General features: G+C 35.6%; 1 protein-coding gene across 2 annotated transcripts in view; it reads left to right on the plus strand.

Moving 5' to 3' along the window:
- LOC144445535 (venom phosphodiesterase 2-like) overlaps positions 1–24,164 on the plus strand; it is a 34,628-nt gene that overhangs the window by 9,286 nt on the left and 1,178 nt on the right. The window contains exons 4-25 of one of the 2 annotated variants that reach the window (XM_078135122.1): positions 3,222–3,288; positions 4,498–4,578; positions 7,116–7,191; positions 8,918–9,009; positions 9,516–9,595; positions 10,035–10,172; positions 10,567–10,642; positions 11,174–11,207; positions 11,542–11,607; positions 12,412–12,619; positions 12,951–13,050; positions 13,766–13,806; positions 13,931–14,052; positions 15,918–16,002; positions 16,525–16,809; positions 17,419–17,506; positions 18,120–18,286; positions 19,197–19,341; positions 19,878–19,958; positions 20,433–20,568; positions 21,367–21,520; positions 21,868–24,164. The exon at positions 21,868–24,164 is cut by the window's right edge and continues 1,178 nt beyond it. In XM_078135122.1, coding sequence (XP_077991248.1) covers positions 3,222–3,288; positions 4,498–4,578; positions 7,116–7,191; positions 8,918–9,009; positions 9,516–9,595; positions 10,035–10,172; positions 10,567–10,642; positions 11,174–11,207; positions 11,542–11,607; positions 12,412–12,619; positions 12,951–13,050; positions 13,766–13,806; positions 13,931–14,052; positions 15,918–16,002; positions 16,525–16,809; positions 17,419–17,506; positions 18,120–18,286; positions 19,197–19,341; positions 19,878–19,958; positions 20,433–20,568; positions 21,367–21,520; positions 21,868–22,050 — 2,505 coding nt within the window. In that variant the 3' untranslated portion in view covers positions 22,051–24,164. The remainder of the gene's footprint in view (positions 1–3,221; positions 3,289–4,497; positions 4,579–7,115; positions 7,192–8,917; positions 9,010–9,515; positions 9,596–10,034; positions 10,173–10,566; positions 10,643–11,173; positions 11,208–11,541; positions 11,608–12,411; positions 12,620–12,950; positions 13,051–13,765; positions 13,807–13,930; positions 14,053–15,917; positions 16,003–16,524; positions 16,810–17,418; positions 17,507–18,119; positions 18,287–19,196; positions 19,342–19,877; positions 19,959–20,432; positions 20,569–21,366; positions 21,521–21,867) is intronic. The other variant, XM_078135123.1, reaches the window with a different exon arrangement.

A 24,164-nucleotide genomic window follows, 5' to 3' on the forward strand; every position in this document is an offset into this window, starting at 1 on the left:
GGTCATAAAAGAATCGTCACCATTCATGTTGTCACACAGGCAAAAGAAATTACGTTCCTTCCTTTGAATGATTTACTAGCAGCATACAGTATAAGCTTGCAAAGAAAAAAAAACGAAAGTTCTAAGAGTGTGTGACACGATAAATCACGAATGGAATGTCGATAAACATCAGACCTGTCTCAGTCTGTGATATCCCGAGGATGGCGATGGGTCAGAACCTAAACTTTACGCGTGGCTCAATACGTGAGCTCGGTAGCCGTCGGAACCCTTTGGTTACCCGACTGGATCGAAACTGGTCTTGCAAGACTGAGAAAAACAAAATACGACAGTCGCTCTTATTCTCTCCTAATACATTTATGTCCTTACGAACTCTACTGTCATTGCCCAAGGCTTTTAAAGTCATTTGGCTGAAGAAAACACGTCCACGTCTAGAAATTCTAGATGTGACAAAATGCAGAAATCCGCAGAGGGACCTGCATGTAAGTTCTCAAAAATGGGGCAAGGTACATGTGTACGAAAGACAAGGGAGAGATCCTAAACTAACCAGTGCAGTGGGTCTAGGGCTGCCATTAAATATCTTTCAAAATATCCACTGTCTACGTGCTATTGTTTCAATTATTTGAAGAAAAACAATTATTATTTGTGCACGACGATGGTTTTTCCGAGCTTTTCCCGCCATTATGATAAAGCGATACTAAAATAACAATCACATTTGTCATCGGGATGTTTTTGTATTTGACAGTCAGCTGCTCCATTGTATGCAAATTAGCCTAATGACATCGAACGATAATCTAGTACTGGCCGGAAGTACGTCATCATCACCTGAGTGTTCTTTAATTTGCATACTTGATATCATTAATAACTTTCAATTGGGATAACGGTCAGATCGATGCATCATGCTCAACTGCTTATATTTAGTAATTCTATTTAAAAAATCCTTTTAACGAAATTATTGTTTTCCAAAATATGTATTTTAAATGAAGGAATTTTACTAATTTCGAAAACTATTAGGGAAAATGTTGATTTTCAGACTTTCCCAGACTGCCTAAAGTGGACGGGGTTCTTCTAATTTTTGTATAACGAGTATGCCTTCATTTATTTTGTCTGTTATGAGATGGCAGAGACAGTACGTAAAGTCCATAATATATAACGTATTGCTAATTCATAAAACACAAATTGATCGAATGATGTGGACATATGGAACAAATAACCCGTCATTTTTTCATCATTAAAAATGCACAACTTATTTTTCAATACAATTTCCACCATGGAACTACTGCTAATCCAAGTAACAAACTACAAATGTAGTTTTTTTTACTTTGAAAAGTGCTTTGTTTCTATTTAAACATATATGTAAATTAAGCATATGACGCAAACAGTGTATTTCCAGGCACCATAGTCGAATCCTTCACGACTGTCATATACAGTATATTGATGCAACTGTGGCCTAATTTCGATTTACCTTTCGGGTTGAAAGGTCAAGCCGATGGCTCAATGCTAAACAGCCATCAGACAGTTACGGAAAATGTGAGAACGTATGCTCCGATAATATTAGACGTCGCTATTCGATCACCAGCGGAAATTTTGCATACATGTGCATTTTTACAAAAATGATATTTAATTTTAAAATTTGACGAATTCAGTTTTTTAATGAATAAATCGAGGAAGTTGGTTGTGTTGTAAGCTTGTGCAAATACCATGACTGTAATTTTTAACATTAGTTTTACGTATTTATGAAAGAGTCATCAAATAAAATATGAACAGATTTTGATCGTCATCACAAAAAAAGAGCAACAACAAATGACCATTTTTTTTTAATGAGTCCAACCACATTTGATTCTTGCGAGCCAGGTATTATTGCCCAGCTCTCGTGAGAGTCTGACAGCGCAAGAAAATACGAGATCACTAGCGACGTTATTAAAATTAATGTTATGCAGGAATTTATTGGGAATGTCGTCTAGCAACACGCACAGCAGGCTTCAGGTGTTTGACTCAATAAAAAAATGTGTGGTATTTACTGACTAATTGTAACATTCATCTTAACATTTCGGCTGAATTCACTTGTTTCCGCTGTACCATTTATTACCTAATAAATGTATAAAACCCTGCCATATTGCATTGAGTTGACACACATTAGTTTTTTATATGAGTCTGCGATACTGTTTCTTTGTTTGTCATATTTACACAGTCACTGTGAACTTTCATTCACCTGGTTGTCAGCTGTAGATACACAGTTTGAAAAAATATAATTAAAACACCAGTTAACCCGAAACAAAACGTCGTCTGACGTAGTAGAACTTACTGGCTGCATGCGTCTAGCTCCGACAAAGTTCTTATCAACACTGCTACGTTTTATTATCTGGCAAAAATCCTACAAGTATTGCTACATTTGCCATCAGGGTACGAGAGCTGCCATCAGGCGATCTACACCCTTTTACGGATTAAAATGATATGATCGTACGATCGTATCTAAGTAACTTTTTGTAGATCCAGACAATAAAATGTAACAATGTTAGTAACCATTTTGTCAGACGATAAAATGTAGCAATTTTAGTAAGAGTTTTGTCGTGTCAGACGATAAAATGTAGTAATTTTAGTCAGAGTTTTGTCAGACGATAAAATGTAGCAATTTTAGTAAGAGTTTTGTTGCGTCAGAAGATAAAATGTAGCAATTTTAGTTAGAGTTTTGTCAGACGATAAAATGTAGCAATTTTAGTAAGAGTTTTGTCGTGTCAGACGATAAAATGTAGCAATTTTAGTTAGAGTTTTGTCAGACGATAAAATGTAGCAATGTTAGTAAGATTTGTGTCAATCAGACGGCATACTTTTTGAGATTACAAATTTCTCTATTGTAAACGCTTACGCCTTTTGTATTTTGTCCCGAAATTTGTAGAAGGTGATTGTTTACAAAATAATGTCTCCACAAAATAAATGTTTGAAACAGATGAGACAAAACTCTGAATTTTACGTCCTAACTTTTTTACAGTAAAAAACGAACAAATACAGAAAAACAACAAAATAATCAGTTATTGCGCTAAGCCTTTACTTTAGGCACAATACAATATGATTTGAGGTCATCATTTCTTCAAAGTAGAGAATCTTCCCCTGTGTGAAAAACAAAGCTGTGCTGCAAACAGAAACAAGCAACTCAGTGCAGATACAAATTATTCCTGACAAACTAGCCATAAAACTAAAATTTTGATTTTTTTCTCTATTTTCAGATCGTAGTCGCCCTCGTGGTGTTCGCTGTTGCTGCAGCCATCGGTGTGGGAATCGCCAAGGCATTAGGTAAGTTATGACGTAAGAATATGATGACGTCACCAGAGGAATACAACATTATAGGCTATTACTAATAGCAACAATGACCTAAATAATAAGCGATTTGTCCCTAGTACCTTTACGTGTATTGTACCGTGGTATGTACACAGATCGATTCGTCTGTTTGGTTTGTTTCACTGTCCCAACGTTCTCCCCAAGTTAGACTGCAAAGATGGCGGCAAATTTGCATAATAATTTAAATAATATGGCACTCTGATTATAATTAACATATAATATGCATGTCTTCATCATTGAAACATACCCAGACATGGTAATATTTAACACATACACACATGAACATTGGCAGGAATCAGCCATTTATTTTGATAATGTTGTTATGCAAAGATCACTATATATATAAGCTCAGGAATGGTAGAACATTTAATGGGAAGCAAGCAGAGTTTATATGTAACATTAATTATTTTGGGGTGTAGGTTTTTCTGCATATTAAAAGTTACTCACAGTATTCTACTTACTGATGTATACTTAACCATCATTTTGAAATTAACTGAACTCAGCCTGTACATTGTATTAGAATATAACTTATAAATGATCCGATGACGTAATATACTAGTCTAGTATTATATGTATCAAAAATGTACCCAAACTACCGAATGTACAGTCAACAATCTATATATAACACAAATTGTAATGTCACAGAAAGAATGCATCGACAATATACTAAGATAATTTGAATGAATTTTAAAATATTTAAAATATTTTCACTCGTGAGTAAAAAGCTTACGGGCTCAGCTTGGGCAAGGCAGAAACCTTTCAAGCATGGCAGCCTGGGTGGCAAAGACGGCATTATCACCGTGCTTTCTCTTTAGTGGGCTGAACACAGCACTATATGCAGAAACCTGTCAAGCATGGCAGCAAAGACGGCATTAGCATCGTGCTTTGTCTATAGTGGGGAGAACACAGCGCCACGTGCACAAATCTGCCAAGCACGGCAGCCTGGACAGCAAAGACGGTATAAGCACCGTGTTTTCTTTAGTGGGGAGAACTGTGTAATCCAGGCATAAAAAGCCCCTCAGCCTAACTCTCACATGTCATCCATAAAACTCGCCGAATTGTCTCTAAAATGACACTATACCAGACAGAAAAATTCCAATGATGTTCAAACCCTGAACAACTATTCCTCAAGAAACAACCAAACTTCCAACTTTCACTTCTTAGTGTTAGAAAAGACACCCGTGATTGTGGTGACACCTGGACCCTCGCGTGTTGATTTAATCACAGACCAGGATCACCTAGTGGGTAAGACTTCATTATATTACGCCCTAAGTTCGGCATGCTTGCTATCAGCGCATGTACTGCAAAATGAGGCAAGTTTCATCTCAGAGTCTGCTTCTGCATTGCCGTTATTCTCAACTTATGTGGTTCACAGAGTACCTTTGCCTTCAATGTGAAGTCATTTCTTTCGATAAACCCCTTGGGCACACCGAAGCCGAAGTCCTGATCTCCTATTATACCTGTTTCAAAACATGTGTAAATACTTCAGAGCCTGCCTCTTACAGTTCTTTTGTAGTTAGCAAAGAACAAACATCAAGTGTCTGCACTTAGCTCTATGAATTCTTATTAAAATGTGTGGCTGTCAAAAAAGAATTGTTTAGCTTTAACTGGAATGGAAAAAATAACGTTCTTGGTACACACCATCCTTCTTACTTATACGAACTTTACAAACTCTGCGCACAATGTCAATTTAATAGAACGAGTGGAAAGCCTAACCGTTTGACGTGACAGAGTGAGCTGAAATAAAGGTTATGCTGTGGGCAAACAAGCTTACCTGCACAAATAAACCACTAACTTACGCAAAGCACGACATATTTGTGAAGTTCATAATCCTTTCAAATCTAAAATTACTCCACAACAAACACACACACATACACACACACATATACATACATACATACATACATACATACATACATACATACATACATACATACATACATACATACATACATACATACATACATACATACATACATACATACATTTGTACATGCAATGTGCATGCATACATACATACAGACAGACAGACAGACAGACAGACAGACAGACAGACAGACAGACAGACAGACAGACAGACAGACAGACAGACAGACAGACAGACAGACAGACAACATAGTATACATGTAATTAGTTATCAATCATACCTATAACATTCCTACGCAATTGAAAGTACATAAAACCAAGAGAAACCCGAAGTATGCATGAATTGACTATACAGTATGTTAGTTGTCGGTGTCGTAAAAAATTGGATTTCGAAGATGATTTTAGAAGTTTGTTAGTTATCCTTAGGTACTCTTGACCCTTACGTATCTCTCTCTCTCTCTCTCTCTCTCTCTCTCTCTCTCTCTCTCTCTCTCTCTCTCTCTCTCTCTCTCTCTCTCTCTCTCTCTCTCTCCTCTCTCTCACTCTTACTCGCTCTCTCTCTCTCTCTCTCTCTCTCTCTCTCTCTCTCTCTCTCTCTCTCTCTCTCTCTCTCTCTCTCTCTCTCTCTCTCTCTCTCTCTCTCTCTCTCTCTCTCTCTCTCTCTCTCTCTCTCTCTCTCTCTCTCTCTACAAGATGGAGATTAACTGCAGTAACTTCGTGTGTGAATGTTTCCACGCACGTACACAATACAGCATGCGTCAAAAATGATGAAAAAATATTTGCTAGGATAGAAACCATTCTACGGTTTCAAGTGGACATATGAATTGTTCACGTCGTGTCCTCGAATACTGGGGTCAATTTGAGGGGAGTAAACTATTAAAGTTAGACACTGAACATTGTGTACCAAGCAGGCAGGGGTAGAATAAGGGTGTCGATCCATCACCCTTGCTGAACCAAAACTCCCTTTCTCCAAGCGTACTTGTAACCTTACATAGTAATCACTAACAGTTCATTAGACAACACTACTCCTTATTATGCGATAATGACAGCACACAAATTAATCTCCACTAGTCTGACCTTAATAGATTCCTTGCCTCCAATGTGAGGTAACGCTGAAACATGTGAAGTGTTTTCTTGCTTCTGATTGGCTGCGAACTCTATTCCGATCCGTTGTCATCAGTCACTTAAACTCCGCCCCAATCGACAGGTTTGACTGTAGAATGACAAAATTGTGCAATTCTGTTGCACAGTTCTGTTGAGCGGAACGACAATTGTAGTTCGAATGGATTATATTGGATTGACGGGACTGTGGTTTGGAGGGGTGGTCACCGTGCACGATAAGATGCACTGGCATACAAAGACCAATATTTGAGTCAACAGGTGTCACATCCATCAACTGTCCTTTCCCCTTTAAAGCGACACAACAATAGAGTTTACAAACTTTTTACTCAAGTGAAAATATTTCCATAAAACTACTTTTTAAAATATTATCACATATTAGAATTTCAAATTTTAATTTGACGGTGATGTATTTATACATATGAAACAATGGGATAGTTTAAATGAATAATGACGTCATTGACAGCAAACCATTTCTGTCCCCAATAACCAGTTTAATAACCTGGCCTTTCAGTTACCTTTCAAGTGTGTGTCGTTTCGTCACATTTGTGTGATTCGAAAAAAAATGGGTCAAGAAATAACACCCAGCAGTACTACGAAATTCACTTTCTTCGACCCGTAGAAGTACACGGATTGTGTATCTATGTATTTATCCCATAAAACAATGAAAAATAACACACAAAAAGTCTCCCAGGTAAGCGTTTATTAATAACGTATTATCAATTGTCAAAATCACAAGATTTGCCAATATTCACATATAATACATATAACAATTTGTCGTTCTTGTTAATTTTTAGAGAACAACTTGAACTATCACCGTGGCGTCTGGAGGACTGCACCATGTCCCAAGGAGTACAAGTCGTGTCCTAGTGGGTACGTACAGAAATAAGTATTTTTTTTTTTTTAAATGGTAACACAGACACGACAGATTACGACTACTGTACCTAAACTAACAACGTAGAAAGACGTCTACCTTTTTACTAATACGAACTATTGGACATAAAGCGTTCGCAGTGTTCTCCCCAGGATTTGTTGATAGGATATCGGCTCATTAGCATAAATTAGCATCAATTTACATATAATTATATTCCCGAAAAATCAAAGTACATCATAATATCAAACAAGTAGTACATGTACATGTGGCCAAAGGAAAGTTGAAGGCCAATTTCTTACTTCAAAATATTAGCACCAATAAGAAACTCATAAAGCAGTGTTATTGATTATTATTGTTAGGAAAGCTGAAATTATTTAAATCTTAATGTCCACAGATAAATTAGACTTTCGAAACACGAAAAGTTCGTGTGCAGCTACCGGCAGACATCGTCTTAGTCCGAAATATCGTGATACACGAGACTTACTATACTTCCCTATGGAGGACTTCAAAAACTCGCGATAGTTTGTGACGTCATGGCCGCCATTTTGGAAAATCCATGCTTTCATCGTAGTCGTACGATGTATCAGTATACAATGTCAAACTACAAACTAAACGTGTTTTCAGGGTAAAATTGAACATGAAACTGATAATCGGAGATAACATCGCCACTTTATCGAAAGGTACATTAGTCTGTTCAACTCTTTTCACGACATTGAAGAATGCACATGCTCTTGGGTTGAGACATACTCGGTGTTATCACTGTTAGTGTCTGTCACTCGAACTCATTGAATGTCAACTTCATGCGTTTGTCGAACTTTTATACTTTATAGCAAAATGGCACGACATCGTTTGTTTTTATAGTTGTCAAAATCTGGCAGTTCCGACATGCTTCTACGGTCGAACCGACGTTACGGATGGGCCGGTTTTGCCTCTGATTTACCGAAAACTGTTGTACCGTAGTGTGAATCGATCACACTACCAGCGCGGGTTTACGCATTTTATTCCTATCGAAAACAATACTGACGGCAAACTTCAATGAAATCTGTCTGGCAATGGTAGAGGGTTGAATAGTCATTTGAATTAATTAGACACTCTATAGTTTTACTTGCTGCTTATGTGTGAACTTGTGAAGGATCAATACAAACGTTGTGAAACAACAAAGGCGTCAGCTGACCGATTGACAGATGAACAATATTTACCGAACCCTATACAATCTTATAGCGTATCGGGACAACTGATAGCGTATCGGCGAAAATTAAAGGATATCGGGCCCGATACGCTAAAACCCTCTGCGGAGAACACTGCCGTTGTTGTTATGTATTTGCATTGCCTTCCGAGTATTTACTCACACGTCTGCGTTTCACATAGTTACCCAGCCTCTCGCCGCTGGGGGCGCAGTCTATGAGAGCATCCCCATACAACTCTCTCGTAGGCATATATATATATATATATATTTCACATCGACGGTCCATAAATACTTTTTCAGGCAGCTTCCTAATTCTGCCTTGTTCTGAACGACATGCAATGTATTGAGTCACTAACAAGGACTTTGTATATTTTGATTCACATTGATTTTTCAAGTAGGAAGCCATAATGAATATGTTCGATAAATTAAAAATCCAAAATAAATACCCAATCCTCATCGATATGACCACTTTACCCACGTTTTCGTCTTGTGAAATCTACACTCGTGGGTAACGAATATCTGCGTTCATTATTTTCCAGGTTTGATCGTGGTCCACTTATTATAGTGGGTCTCAATGGATTTACTGGTGATATGTTCAACAAAAAAGTCACACCACATATTTGGAAAATGCGTAAGTATAAAAGTTTGCGAAACCTATTTCGCCCCCCCCCCCCACCTTCCCCAGTAATGTTGTCACCTATTTTGCATAGAAACATGGGAACGAAATTTTTATTTTCCAAATTCCACGATTTGAGGTCAAGTTTTCAGAATTAAAAAAAAACAGTCAGTGTGCTTATACAGGTTGTAGTTTACTTCTGTAATCATAGATGAAAGCAGTGAAGTTTATTCATATCGTTTTAAGACCCCCTCCCCCACCCCACCCCCTCTCACCCCTGGTGAATAACATAACAAACACTTTATGACATCTCACAAACACATGCACAAACAATGTGTAACATGCAAATTGTAAATTGACACGTGACGGAAATTTTTGTAATGGGGCGAAAGGAAGACAAAAAATGGTCTTTCATGATACAAATCCGAATTTATAGTGGTAATTATCCTTCTATTAGCTAATACGACTAATATCTGATATCTCACTCCAACCATTCTATACCATATTTCTATTGTTGACAGGTGATTGCGGTGCCCATACTCCAAATATGTCTGGTATGTTCCCGCTATCTACATACCCTAATTACTATTCCATTGCAACGGTAAGTTCATTACTCACCATTTCAGTTCATTTATACAAAGAAAGTTAATTCAGTTATGTCGGTATATATTACGAAAAAGGTGAAGGAATATCTTTGTAAATATAATGACGAATCTTATAGAATGTGCATGGGATATGAGAGAGAGAGAGAGAGAGAGAGAGAGAGAGAGAGAGAGAGAGAGAGAGAGAGAGAGAGAGAGAGAGAGAGAGAGAGAGAGAGAGAGAGACAGACAGACAGACAGACAGACAGACAGACAGACAGACAGACAGACAGACAGAAAGACACCCAGGCAGACAGACTCTTGGAAAGAGAGAGATACGAAAGAGAGAGACATGGTGGTGGGCAGACTAGGAAGGTTACATTAATAAAAATCATTATATTGTTCCCAAGTGTATAATATTCATAAAATCTAACACCCTTCTTTTGTCCTAAATTTTAGGGTCTGTACCCCGATGAACACGGAGTCATTGATGATTTTGTTGTTGACGAAGATTTCAGCACCCAATTTGTGAATGGTACCGATCAAAACAGACCAGAACTAGCAACACAGTCCGGTCGTTGGTACAACGGAGAACCCGTAAGTCACTTTTCACTTCGGTAGACAATATTTCGCAAATAACCACCTAGAGAGAGGAAAGCCACAGCCTCGATAACCTAGTAATCTTTTCGTGTTATTAGTGTTCCAGTCACATAGGGAATGTACCTTCAAACACGTATGCACAAACAGAGTAGTTTGTTATATTTTAGAGTTGTATTTCAGTGTGTCCTCGTATTTTCCGCTGTGAAATGAGTATATTTGACAAGGAACCCCCCCCCCCCCATTTTCTATGAGCTGATCGGCCTCTAATACACATACTGTCAAAGACTAGACACAAATATCTTTCCAATCGTTTTTAAAAAGCCATTTAAAGTTCTGTATTTGTATTTGTATGTGCAAAATTGGAAACGGTCTTCCTTTTTCAATTGTATAGATTTGGACAACAGCAAGAAGGAAGCATTTGAAATCCGCTTCATTCCTATGGCCAGGATCAAATGTACCAATTAATGGTAAGTATTTATCAATGGTTTGTCAGTGTCTCTGTTCCACGTCATTATGTATGTATGTATGTATGTATGTATGTATGTATGTATGTATGTATGTATGTATGTATGTATGTATGTATGTATGTATGTATGTATGTATGTATGTATGTATGTGTGTGTGTATGTATGTGTGTATGTGTGTGTGTGTCTGTCTGTCTGTCTGTCTGTATGTATGTATGTATGTATGTATGTATGTCTGTCTGTATGTATGTATGTATGTATGTATGTACGTATGTACGTATGTATGTATGTATGTATGTATGTATGTATGTATGTATGTGTGTGTTTGTGTGTGTGTGTGTACGTGTGAGTTTGCGTATGTTATGCATGCATCCGTGTATGTACCTGTAATTTACAGCATGTTCATAACATGCCAAACAAATTACACATACCCAATAGCAAATATATCTCTTGTCCAATGACTGCTAAACATTTTATATCATTCTATTTGATATCATCTACTTACTACTGTTTGTATGTATATTTAATTTGTAGGATGGTTACCGAACTATTTCTATCGTAGAGGAGGGTAAGTTTAGTTAATTTCTTGTTTTGTGACGTCAGTATGTCACCACCAATCTCCCACAGTACACCAATTTGTTACATGTGTTGTGAATACAAAATACATAAAGTCGTTGTTGTTGTTGATATGTCTGGGTGTTAAGTTTAAAGAGCGCCTTCAACGCCGAAACCTTTCTATCTTACGTACAGGCAACCACCCACACTTCTTTTTGTTTGTAAAATGTCGGCCTTCTTCCAATCAGTAGTCACTATAACCTGCAGTCAATGTCAAACATTCCGTGTAAAATTCAATTCCTCAGACTAATTTTTAATCACCAATTTTTTAATTGTGTTTTCAATAGTAAAACTTCTTTCGAGGACAGAGTGGAAAAAGTAATTGAATGGTTGAAAAGGGACAAAAGGGACAGGTACGTTGACATATTTTTATCATTTTTTGGTAGTTTTGAATCACGCCATATATTTCTATGCAAAACCAAGTACTATGTGTGATGTCATATAATATGCAACATTGCTATATCAAATTAAACTTTAATTTAGTCTTTACAATGATTGTGTCCAGTTTTTTTTAAGTTAGAAGAAATTGTCCTTGAAATGCGGGACATTGGCCTACTACTATACTAATATATATTACAATTGGCACTTCCTGCATTAGGATGTTGTATATATAATGTATAGATATATATTCCTTTGTACATTATGAAGAGGACCACTTTTCTAGTTTTGAATATATTACAATAAAAACACTCGTAGTGAGTTAGTCAATATGTACAATTTAAGTTCAGTGGTTACCTAATACGCATGTCAGAGTGACGTACTTATTGTTTGTTTATAAACACGATGCGTTCTGCACCGCAATCAAAATAATCCGAAAACCGCAGCGTTGAAGTTGGCCATTTTGTACATGTAAGGGTTAACTTCAATGGAAGAAGTCTTTTCGCAAATTATCAGTCAAAACAGTAAGATGTGTCGTTTATGTCGCTCCGCCCTCAACGGCCTTCTCTCACAGGGGTTAACCAATGAGTGAGGGCGCTCCATCACAGTGACTAGTAAATTTCTGCTCAGAAAGAAAATGTAGTTTGAGCTTCCTAGTTATTGGCTAAGTTTTCGTGGCGCGAGACCCCAGGACGAGTGAAGCAGCTGACCATCAGATAGAAGTGCTTATTAATAATGCAAGTATGCATAATTAACCTTTCCACCAATCATCTTCACAGACCCGATGTCATTATGCTGTACTTAAACGCCACGAGCTATGGTAATTACCGTAGACGAGAACGTCAACTGAGGGCAGTAGATAAAGAAGTTGGTAACTTGATGGGAGGCTTGTCAATGTTGAAACTCAAAGACTGTGCCAATGTACTTCTGGTAGCTGACCATCTCTTAGTGAATACAAGTTGCAGCAGATTGTTTGTTCTTGAAAGGGTATGTTTCAAAAACTATAATAACTTATGCACAAAATATTTCACTTTTTTAAACATTCACTTTGTTAATCTTTACATGTCAAATAACAGACCTTTCAGTATTCACTCCATTGTAAATGATCAAATCCAATATTTATCAACCATACACCCAAATTTCCTTATTCTCATTGTCAATTCTTGATCGCATCGTACTGCAAGACCTCTTCCCATTGTTTTTTTTTAGTACACATTTTATTTATCGTGTAAACACTAATTGTTTATAACTTGGACATTTCAGTACACATTTTGTTTACCTAGTAAACGTCTAACTGTTTTGAACTTGTACATTTCAGTACATTAACGACGTTGAAGATTATCAAGTCACACCTGATTGGCTGAATGGTCTCAAGAGAATGAATTTCACCTTCAATCCATTTGGTAGCCAGGGAGGAGGTGAGACATAACTATTTTGTCAACTGACTGTATAAGTTTAGGTCTTCATAAATTAATTGTATATTATGTAGATGGAAAGATCATTTCTCAATCTCCATCGTCACAAATATCCTTTTCACAATAATCAGTATTTGATTCTTTAATCAAACCAAAAAACAAACAAAAACATTATGTAATTACTCTGTTCAAGTAGTGTTAGCGAGTAACCAACTTCTAAACTTTAGCTTAGACTTTACACTGAAGACTTTTTAAAAGTGTAAGTGGTCAATGACGAAAAAAAACGCCTTTTCGTAGCACGTTTCTTTTTAATACATTAGAAGCTCTCAGCCTAAATGACAGAATCCAAGAAAATAAAGGTCTTGTATTTGTAATATAGTCTCTTTGACTTTTGCCTGTCTATGAGGCATGGTTGAATATTGACCTTTGAAAGGTACTACACCATTAAAAACAGGGGTGTAGATAAGGGCAGCAATAACATACTGAGAACAGTATGGAATAGAACCTGACCATCATCGCAAAGCGTGGCCTCTTTTACGGCACCGCCCAAGACACCAAGAGGCAGTAAAATCATACTCTGCCTTGTGGGAGTGAACATGAACAGAGAACATTTTACATACATCTGATCCAGGACATTCTTTATGTACATCAACATTCATGTTCATTTTGTTATAATATGAAATTGAACAATTCTAAATTTCTACAATCTTTCTTACAGTTGAGTATGAAAACCCAGAGACCACAGTGGATCGTCTTAAGGTAAATATGCCACATATTTTTCACTACATCATAAAGTTATTATTATTTCAAATTTGACAAAACTGAGAAACTTTTACCTGAATTTCAAGTGACATAGTACGTCTTACATCTTATCACCATACAGTGTAGGAGTGAGTTTGTACGGGCCTATCAGAAGGAACATCTTCCTGCCCGTCTCCATTACGCCAAATCACCAAGAATTGAAGATGTCGTCATTGTTGGATCTAAAGGCTACAGTCTGAGAACGTGAGTATGCGCATAATGTCATCTAGCCGAACTTGACTTTGGGAATTAAGATGTAAAATTGAGTCGATTTCCTGTCAATTCATCTACAATATAACAACCACATGAACACACCTACTTCTGTTCACTTTTCTAATACTAATTTACATATGCACAAGTCTAGCTGTACACATTTGAAAAGAAATTACAGGAAAATGCAAAGCACAAATTTACATCACTGATTCTGTGGTGTGCGTTAAAATATAATTTTGGACCTTATTTTCCACAATTTTCATTAATCTTGTGCAAGAATATCAAATATCTCCTATTGTTCCCTCATATTTTCTTCATTTAGTTGAAAAATATGCAGAATAACGACAAGCAGCTTGTCATTCCTCATCTTTGACTCATGGTAACATGGGCCCTTAGGTTACCCATATTCTCCTCAGCTGTACAGAACAAAATATTGGGGAATTACATATAGTTTTATATTTCAGGCAAACACTGACAAAACAAGATAATAAGCGAACTGTAAATACTCAAACATTCAATACAAGAATAAGCCATTCCTTAATTCTTCACAGATGTCAATCTTTTTATATATGCAATCACTTCTCTACATATATTCTATTACAAATAATTCAATATCTTCATTACTTGCACTGTCTTCTTCATTCTTAACTTCTGCATAATCTTTGTTTCTTTCTCAAATGAAGCATTTCTCTAACTTGTTTCTTTTTGTCCTTACTGCTATGATGCAGAGAAGAGTAAGTGTACCAAGCACACACATACACATCATGTATTTACACGCTACATAGTACTTCTTATCTTCTTGCTTTGTTCTTGTTTTTGTCATTCATAAACATACACTGATAATCATAACAGCACAATATCTCCCTTGTATTACAAAATAGGCACATCGTGTTTAACTTTCAAACTACCAACAATTTCAAGAAACACTGAACACATTTGCACTGACAAACGCCATGTCTTTCATGTAAAGTTTTAAATATTTGCAATCTTGGGGTCTGAAACATACAAACGTGCACTTTAACTCATTCCATTCACATTAAAAAAACATTTACACAATAGAAATCACAATGTTGTATTTCAATAAAGAATGGAAAGTGATTAAATATGCATGATAAATGTACACTTTAGTTAATTCATTTGATTGTAGCATTATTCACTCAACCATTTCTTAGACATTGGGGGTGTAATTAAAATTGGGTAGCAGGTCAGAGGAGGGATGATCATTGTAATTGATATTTGCAAAGTTGCACATTAAGAGCACAATATGTCCTGGTGGAATAAGTTTAAATGTAACTTTATCAAAATTTGCATATGTGTATGTAATATTTATATATGTTTGCATGTGTGTATGTGTGTGTATGTATGTATGTCTCTGTATGTATGTCTATGTATGTATGTATGTATGTATGTATGTGTGTGTGTATGTATGTATGTATGTGTATGTATGTATGTATGTATGTATGTATGTATGTATGTGTGTGTGTATGTATGTATGTATGTATGTATGTATGTATGTATGTATGTATGTATGTACTTGTGTGTGTGCATGCATATATGTAATAATGTATGTATGTATGTATGTATGTATGAATGTACTTGTGTGTATGTGCATGCATGTATGTAATAATGTATGTGTATGTATTTACTCACCATTTTATGTACATGCGTGTACTGTGAGTATACATGTACTTGTATTGATGTAGTGTGCAATTAGTCTTGTTCATATGTTTGTTGTTTGTACTTTTAATACATTCATTTACTTTTTGTGATGCATCCTCACTCCATCACTCCCTCACTCACTCACTCACTCACTCATTCATATATTTATTATTCTATTGACATGTTTCATCCAATAGGAAAGACGACTTCAACAATGACCGTGATAAATGGCAGTGTACTGGTGTTGCACCACAATATTTCTTCAACAATCTGACAAGCAGAGTGAGTATTATTTTAAAGTTTTATTTTAAAAACTTACAAAAGCTGTTGTCTGTTAAGTGATGAATTGTTTTCCCAACAACAGAGCAACAACTTGTCAGTGCAAAATCTAATGAATGAATACACTTTTACCATAAATGACTGTTCTGCAACCAAAATAAATTTTAAAAAAAATACTAATTAGAACTAAAATCACTGAACATTGAAAGTAGTAGCTTGCGTCCATTCGTTGAGGTGATGATGTAACCAATGTGATATGCCACCTGTGTGTGTGTAGTGACAACTGTCGGGGTACCATCAATGACTGCATGTTACCTGTACAGTGTAATCAATATACAAGTGATGGTATAATATATGTGATACATGCCACTAATATGTGTGCAGTAGAGATTCTCAAAGCATCATTCATGACTTAATTAGTTCACAATCTATCGGTAACCCAATATATTGGCATGATAAAGTAAAAGATATGCTATGCCATCTATGTCAATAATGGATTTTTCTTCTGTTTTTATATACTCACAGATGTTGTTTGTGGGTAATGGGTTTGCATTTAGAAGGAACTTTTCAATGCCGTCATTCCGTAGCATTGAGTTATACAACTTAATGGCTGAATTGCTTGAAATTGAACCAGACCGCAACAACGGCACCAAGGGATGCCTAAGAGATGCACTCAATCGACCCATGACCCTGAATACCACTCTAGAACGTATATCCCTCCCAATAGATTGCCCATATCCCAATATAATCAAGGATTATGAGTTTGCGATCAGTGATGATGAGACAGAGTGCAAGTGTGAAGAACATACAGTAAGTTATTACTTTTGAAATTCCTTTTTTAGTTTATGGTGAATTAAGTCAGTTATTTGAGACAGTTAACACAAAGAGAAATCGGTGGGCTTATTTTCCTGCTTTGGATTGCAAATATTAGGTATTAGATACAAACTAATATTTTGGCATTAGCTCAAGAATAACATTGAGTTCTACTATATTATCATTTTATATCAAAAAAGAGCTCTTTGTTAAAACCTCTGGTACAATTACATGAACCAAAAGTAAACATTTCTATAATGTCTTAACTCTTCCCCAATTTTGTACAATTATAACTTCGCATAGAACAATAGTTTTGGGGGCTATGTCTTCAACTGTAGAAGACTTGTTCAGGGTTCAAGCCACATATTGGAAAATCAGAGGGATATGCTAATTTACATACTGATTTTCATACCATTTGCATGTGATTTGCATATATAAGAATGTTTATCTGATATTATTATTTGGTGAATTGTCAAGACTAAGAGTTGAAAGTTTTGATGACTCTTTTTTTTCAGCTGAATGATACAAAGACAACTTGTTTATTCATATTTGGTGAAACGTGATTGTGTGTACAGATGTTGACATTTTTGGATGTTTTCTTTTTAGCTGGATGATTATTTTACCATCCCGGAAGGGAAGATAGAAGACACCATCAAGGACTTTAATTATGAAATGAATTTGGATGGAAATGAAAGTAAGTCAATTTATCATAACATGTACATATAAACAATATTCTATACAGCCCAGATATGGGATTTGTATATCGAGGTTGTACAGCGGAAGGGTCCAACATTAGGAGGGACTATAAATCATACTACCGAGTTTGTATAATGTTATTTTATGTGCAAAAACGTAAAGATATTGAAGAAAAAAAATCAAAGACAAATCACGAACACATATCAATACATATTTAGGCAAAGTGTGCCTGGGTGTGATGCGAAGAATTAATGCATGGGTTTCGATGCATACGCTCTCCAGTGCATTACATGGGAAGCAATACTTCAGTATATTTAGTTCTATCTTTCTCACTTTAATGCTTACGATCACCTTCTATGTTGGCCTCAAAAATTTATTATGACAGAAACAAAAATGGTATACATATTCAATTAGAACAGACTAACATCAAAGTTGATGCCACTGTGATTACTGAAACACAAACTGTAATTAGGAATTCCTTAGTCTCTTATTTTTGTTTTTTACTTTAAAAAATATTTAGGATAAACAAAAGACATACACTACAACTGCTGTTTGTAATGACTTTCACTTAACTTTTTTTCTCATTTTGTTTGTTTGTTTGTTTGTTACAGAGCTTGTTTCCAGACAAAAGAATGCACCATGGGGTGTACCAACTATTTTCAATCTGACACATGAACAACCCGGCAACTACTGTCTTCTGTTCAACAATGAATATCTCATAGGCTGGGACAACTACCTCAGGGCACCAAAGTTTGAATCTTATACTCTTATAGAACGGGTATGTGTTCATAACAGCTACCACTCTCTGTATATCACTAAACACCCCGGCAGTGGCAGTCCCTGAATGGGAGGGTTATACCCATGCTTGTTAGCGAAATTTCAAATGTACCCCTATTCCCGGGAATATTTCAATGAAAAACACCCCGTTATTTTAGTGAATCTATGAGGAAATCACTGCAAGAAACCTTTATTTCCAAAATCCAGGAGGTTTTACCTTCAAGGACATCTAATCCATACACTGCATGTACACTGTGGGCATCCTACCCATATTCTCAGAGGGTGATCTGAAAAAGTACCCTTTTTTACGATTCCGCGGACCTAGATGGCCAACAATAAAAATCCTTTTCAATGAAATTTCTGACAAGTATGCGTACCCGCTTTGTCTGGGACTGCCACCACTGGGCTAAACACCTAAATGTTCACAATACATGTTCGCATCAGCTAAGGCCAAATAAAAAAAAATGTTTCCGATATTAACTCGACCAGCCCTAGTTTAATCAACTGACTCTAAACATTTTTAACATGGAAAGGGTCAAATTATGACAATTCAACATGGACTTAAAGGGAAACACCACTACAGGAAATAAAGTCATTTTCATAAACTATCACAGCTATTTTGCACTGTTGGGGTATAGGCATTCAGGCCTCATGAATATTCAGTATACAACATTATGTCTGCTAACTCCCATGATGCAACATCCCATAGCAAAGATACCCTATAAATGCACAGGATCAACTTGACGTTTCTCTGAAATCACAAGTAATTGTAGGTGATGTAAAATCATGAAACAAAAATGTCGCAATTTCCAGGAGTGGTGTTCCCCTTTGATTAACTTAATTTGCCCTTTGTATAATTTATTGGGCACAGTGCACTAACTTTATTATATCCTTCATGTATTGACTTACAGAGCACCTCCAAGAGTTCGGCCTATCAAACCATCAAGAACTGTATGCGTCAGGATGTCCGTTTACCCGATGAGTATGAGCCCCGCTGTGAGGACTATAGATTGCTGGGTCTTCATAACTTAACAATGGGATTCCTGAAACATCCAGGTAAACTTTATCAAAATTACAACACCTACATTCTAGGATAATTTCCTTCACAAACTCTAAACATAAATACAAAACTTAAAAACATGTAAAGAATGTGAGACTTAAAAAAAATCTCCAAATATGCAAATAGACTGTTGCCAGTCTACCAAAATGATGTCACATTGTATAGAAATATTGGCCAAATATCACCAGGGTTACCCAGTAAAAGTATGGTACAAGATGTAAGATCTATGCAAGTGGTACCAAGATCCCCCCCCCCCCCCCCCCCCAGGTTTGGTAGGGGTTGGTGGCCAATGCTGCCAACCCCAGACCTTATTTTAGACCAATTTTGACCTAAAACGAATACCTAATTTTATACCATTCAACTTTTTAGAAGACCCCATTTTAGACCAATGTTTAACAATTAACGCAGAGTTGCACATGTGCAGTTAATGTAACAATGCATTATGGGGATTTTCCTATTTCTGTTACCAGGAATTCTCTAGTGTATTATCACCATCCAAATAATCTGAAAACAAATTCCTTCTCTTTTACAGGATTTGCTTTTGATATGGAAGAGCAAATGGGTCTTTTATTGACATCAAACACAGCACCTATGTATACTGGATTTTTGAATGGTAAGTTTTGTTTATTTGAAATTAATTTATAATTTATAATTTATATAAATTTATTTATTTATTTATATATTTATTTATCTATCTGTTTATTTATCTACATTGTATTTCCAAGGATAACCAATGGACGAATCCCATTTACAGGCTCCAAAAAGTTGATCAACAAAATGAAATCTTGATTTACACAATTTTTTAATATCGGTTAATTATATTGGTTCAAGAGATAGACTCAGTCCAACTACGACAATTGAATTTAAAAGATGTGGGTAGGAGTACATATAAATGTTGGCACAGTGTGAGGTAGAAATTAAAGATGTCTTAACCAGTCACTATAATCTTCTGATGATCTTTATTAAAACCGACGTTTCAGCAACACAACAGTTGCCTTCTTCAGGGTAAAACTCGAATGTATTCCTGGATGGTAAACTGAATATTAACCGCCAAAGAATAAAACACTTTATTTCTGATTCTTTGTAGGCATATGGGAATTCTTGCATGTCAAGATGGAGTATTGGTCCACTGTATTCCATGACCTTAATGTTATCGTAGGACCTGGATTTGACGCTAACCATGATGGAAAACTGGACAAACATGAAGAGTTGGCAAGCTACAGGTATATAACATATAACAAGTAGACATTATACGCAATGAATATCCTTTCACCAGCCAGAGATCTCAGGGGCCACACACACAGATATCAAATACCGCATGCCCAGACTCTACCCTATAAATTATCCTTCATACCAGACACCATTAAGTTATGGACTCATTTACCACCATCTGCAGTTTCTTGGGTCACACTCCACAAATTTACAAAAATGAAATTGAACCAATTGAACATATATAAACCCAAGTTCAGCTTCAAGCTGGTTGGAGAGCGGTTTGCACAATGCACAGACAACAGTACGCGATCACCAATCGATGTCTGCACTAATTTGGAAGAAGCAGATAATATTTGAATTTGAACATTTCTTTTTGAAGATATTAGTTTAAACCCCAGAATACAAAATGGCCGACTTTGTAGTTTCTGTTTTCATAATATTTATGTTTTATACTGATACCAACAACACGAATAATGCCCATAAATTTGAAATCATTCTTTAGGCATTCAAAAACAGTTTGTACCAAAACAAAAATGTCACAATTTCAGTAGGAAAGGTAAATATGGTCAAAATTGCTTTAATGTTGCTGTGTTATGATAATTGAAGATTTCCATTTTTGCCTAATAACCCACAATGCTCACTTCTACTGCTGTTTAATGTTTAATAAAATTGTTATCAAAAGTTAGGTTAAATAAAACTTTTCATTTTTGTCTAACCACAGAATTCTCAATAAAAACACAAACATTTTTTCTTAAACCTGTGCTGTAATGTATGCTAATTTATCATGTACTCTTATATTTACATTCTAGTGCCTGGATTGGAAACACTCCTATACCAACTCATTACTGGGCCATTTTAACCCGTTGCCATGGCAATAAGCGTATAAGCACATTTTGTCCAATGGAGGATAGAGAATACATGTCTTTCATTTTCCCGCATTCAGATGGCATCAAGTCATGCAGGGTATGTAAAAAACTATTTTGTTTTTAAACTTTTAAGCTAGATTTCATTTTTCTTTTGGTTCTAACTCAAGAGATTTTTCCATCAATTTTCACTTTTGAAATAAGTGTCTTCAAATAAATGCCAAATTGTTTGCTTTGTAGACCAAAAACGTACAAATTTCAACAGGGTTTTTCTTGAGTGTCATCACATGTTGGGAATAAGGGAACACCACGTTCTTGTGGGTCACAAGGAACTGTTATGCATTAGTCGACTTAGAGGGCACACTGTTTGAAACTTATCAGTACACCACAGTTTCAGTTAACTGACATCATTTTATAACTTGTATTTTTTTCCCCATTTCTATACAGGCACAAAGTAAATACCAGTACGAATACCTTAAGAGTCACTTTGCCAGCATTGGTGACATCGAATTAATGACAGGATTAAGATTCTTCCCAGACTTGGAATTTGAAGATCATCTTCGTTTGCAAATGATCACACCTGAACTCTTGTGGGAAGACAAATACTACAAAAATGAGCCTTGGGATTAAATAAGACAGGTCCCGATTGGCTAATATTGTCACATGATTCAAAATTCAGATTTTTGATTGGATAATTTAGCTGATAAGGTTCCTGATTGGCTAATATTGTCACATGATTCAAAATTCAGATTTTTGATTGGATAATTTAGCTGATAAGGTTCATGATTGGCTAATATTGTCACATGACAATTCAAATTAAGATGTTTGACTAGTTTTCTGTTAAGGTTCCCAATTGGCTAATAATGTAAAGTGACAAGTCTAAAGTCACTTTTGATTGGATAATATTATATTGAGGTATGTAAATGTCTAGAACTGTCATGTGACAATTTAAAAGTGAGCTTCCTGATTGACATTGCATTTCAATCATGCACAACGATATTGTGGCCCAAGTAAATTATATCAACAAATTTTCAACTCCAGATCAATTATTTGATTTTTTTTTGTATATTTCTGAAAAGAGAAACAAAGTAATAAGGATTTTTTATATTTTGTAGGATGACTAACAATTCAGTTGGGTACTATATGATTTACGATATCAAACATTTCCCCGTTTTTTGACGTTTGATCAGAATCCCTATTCATACATAATCAAGCCCTTTTTTGTATTTTCAACTTTAGGACTCGTGATTTTTTTATTCTAAAGATAACGATATCGACTTAAGAAATAGTGAACTACACAAATTGTACCTATCAAACAAGAACCTGACCCCCTAAGTTAAGAGAAAAATGTCATTTTACGGTGACTTGAACCATACTTGGGAAATATCTTAATTTTTTTTGTTCAAGTTTTTAGATATGCTTCATATATGTGTAGCTAATGGTTACGTCATTTTGAGTAGAAAATTATGTCTTTGAGTGGTTATTATAATTTCTTCCAATTTCGACCAAATTTCTATTTTTCTTCCCCAGAGGTTATTCATTATACTGATTGGATGGTGCGTGTATAAAATAATGGCTGTAAGACAGTCATAATTGTTCTTTTTCCCCCGTTTGTTTTTTAACTTTTTCCTGAGGTTTTATAATTTGTTGTGTGCCAACTACACATCTTTGTAGTGGCCCAGAGATGACTCCTAGGATGTTACTTGTTTAGTTTCTTCCCCTGGTTGACAAAATTTGATTTGAACTTTTAGAATTTATCATTTTCCCAACTAAACATCTTTGTATAGGCTTAATAGAGATGACTCCTTATTTGATCATTAGACCAGAAATAGTTCAAAAAACTTCATTTTGTCACAATGTAGCACTTAATAATCAATATATTTATATATATTTGATATTCAACTACATTTCTATGTTTTGTACACATAAAATACTATCCCTAATTCTAGTCTTCTGTTTACTATTGTGATAGTTAGTGATACTCGAAAAATGGCTTCTGATGTTAAGCTCTTGAAAGTAAGGTTCATCTTCCATTAACCCTATATTCAAGTAGATTTCGTACCCGTTTTTCTTCATGCTGGAGATTTGAAAATCATTTTTTTTTTCAGTTTCTGAAAGAAAGTATTCACATCTTAATATGTGACCAATCCTGTCACACGCCCTCTATTTTCAAACATAGCTTTTACTTTGTTTTTGTCTGTAAACCTAGTCTTTTGTTTATAGTCAGAGTTTAAATACATGTAGTTCAATTTCAATGTGAAAAACAAGCTTGAGATGTCTGCAAAGGCGACAGTTGTGATTTTTCCACTGTAATCAAATTTTTTTTGACAATTTTATGAAACTCATTTTAAAAATCAAACAAACCATTTTAAAAAACCAATATATTTATTGAATTCATTACTAATACGGGTGAGGTGTAGGTCCTTAGTAAACTTAGATAGGACACTTTCTCAATTTGCTCTGCATAAGTTAGGTTGAGAACAGCGCCACCAACCAGTCATTATTGCTGCTACTTTCGTCTTTAAATCTTACCCCAGACGATATTTGCTAGTAAACACTGCCAAGATGTTCTTTGGAATTTGGCATCGAAATGACACTTTTAAAATTGACGGCAAAACTAAACTCTCGATGTAAATTTATGCAAAGTAGTTGTGAATATTAAAACCAAGGAATGGTAGATTAGAAAATTTATGCAGTATATTTTTAACAACTTAATATGTATATGATGAACAAGTTTGTTTTTG

The sequence above is a fragment of the Glandiceps talaboti genome, chromosome 14, assembly GCF_964340395.1.
Source record: "Glandiceps talaboti chromosome 14, keGlaTala1.1, whole genome shotgun sequence".
In the NCBI taxonomy this organism is placed as follows: Eukaryota; Metazoa; Hemichordata; class Enteropneusta; family Spengelidae; genus Glandiceps; species Glandiceps talaboti.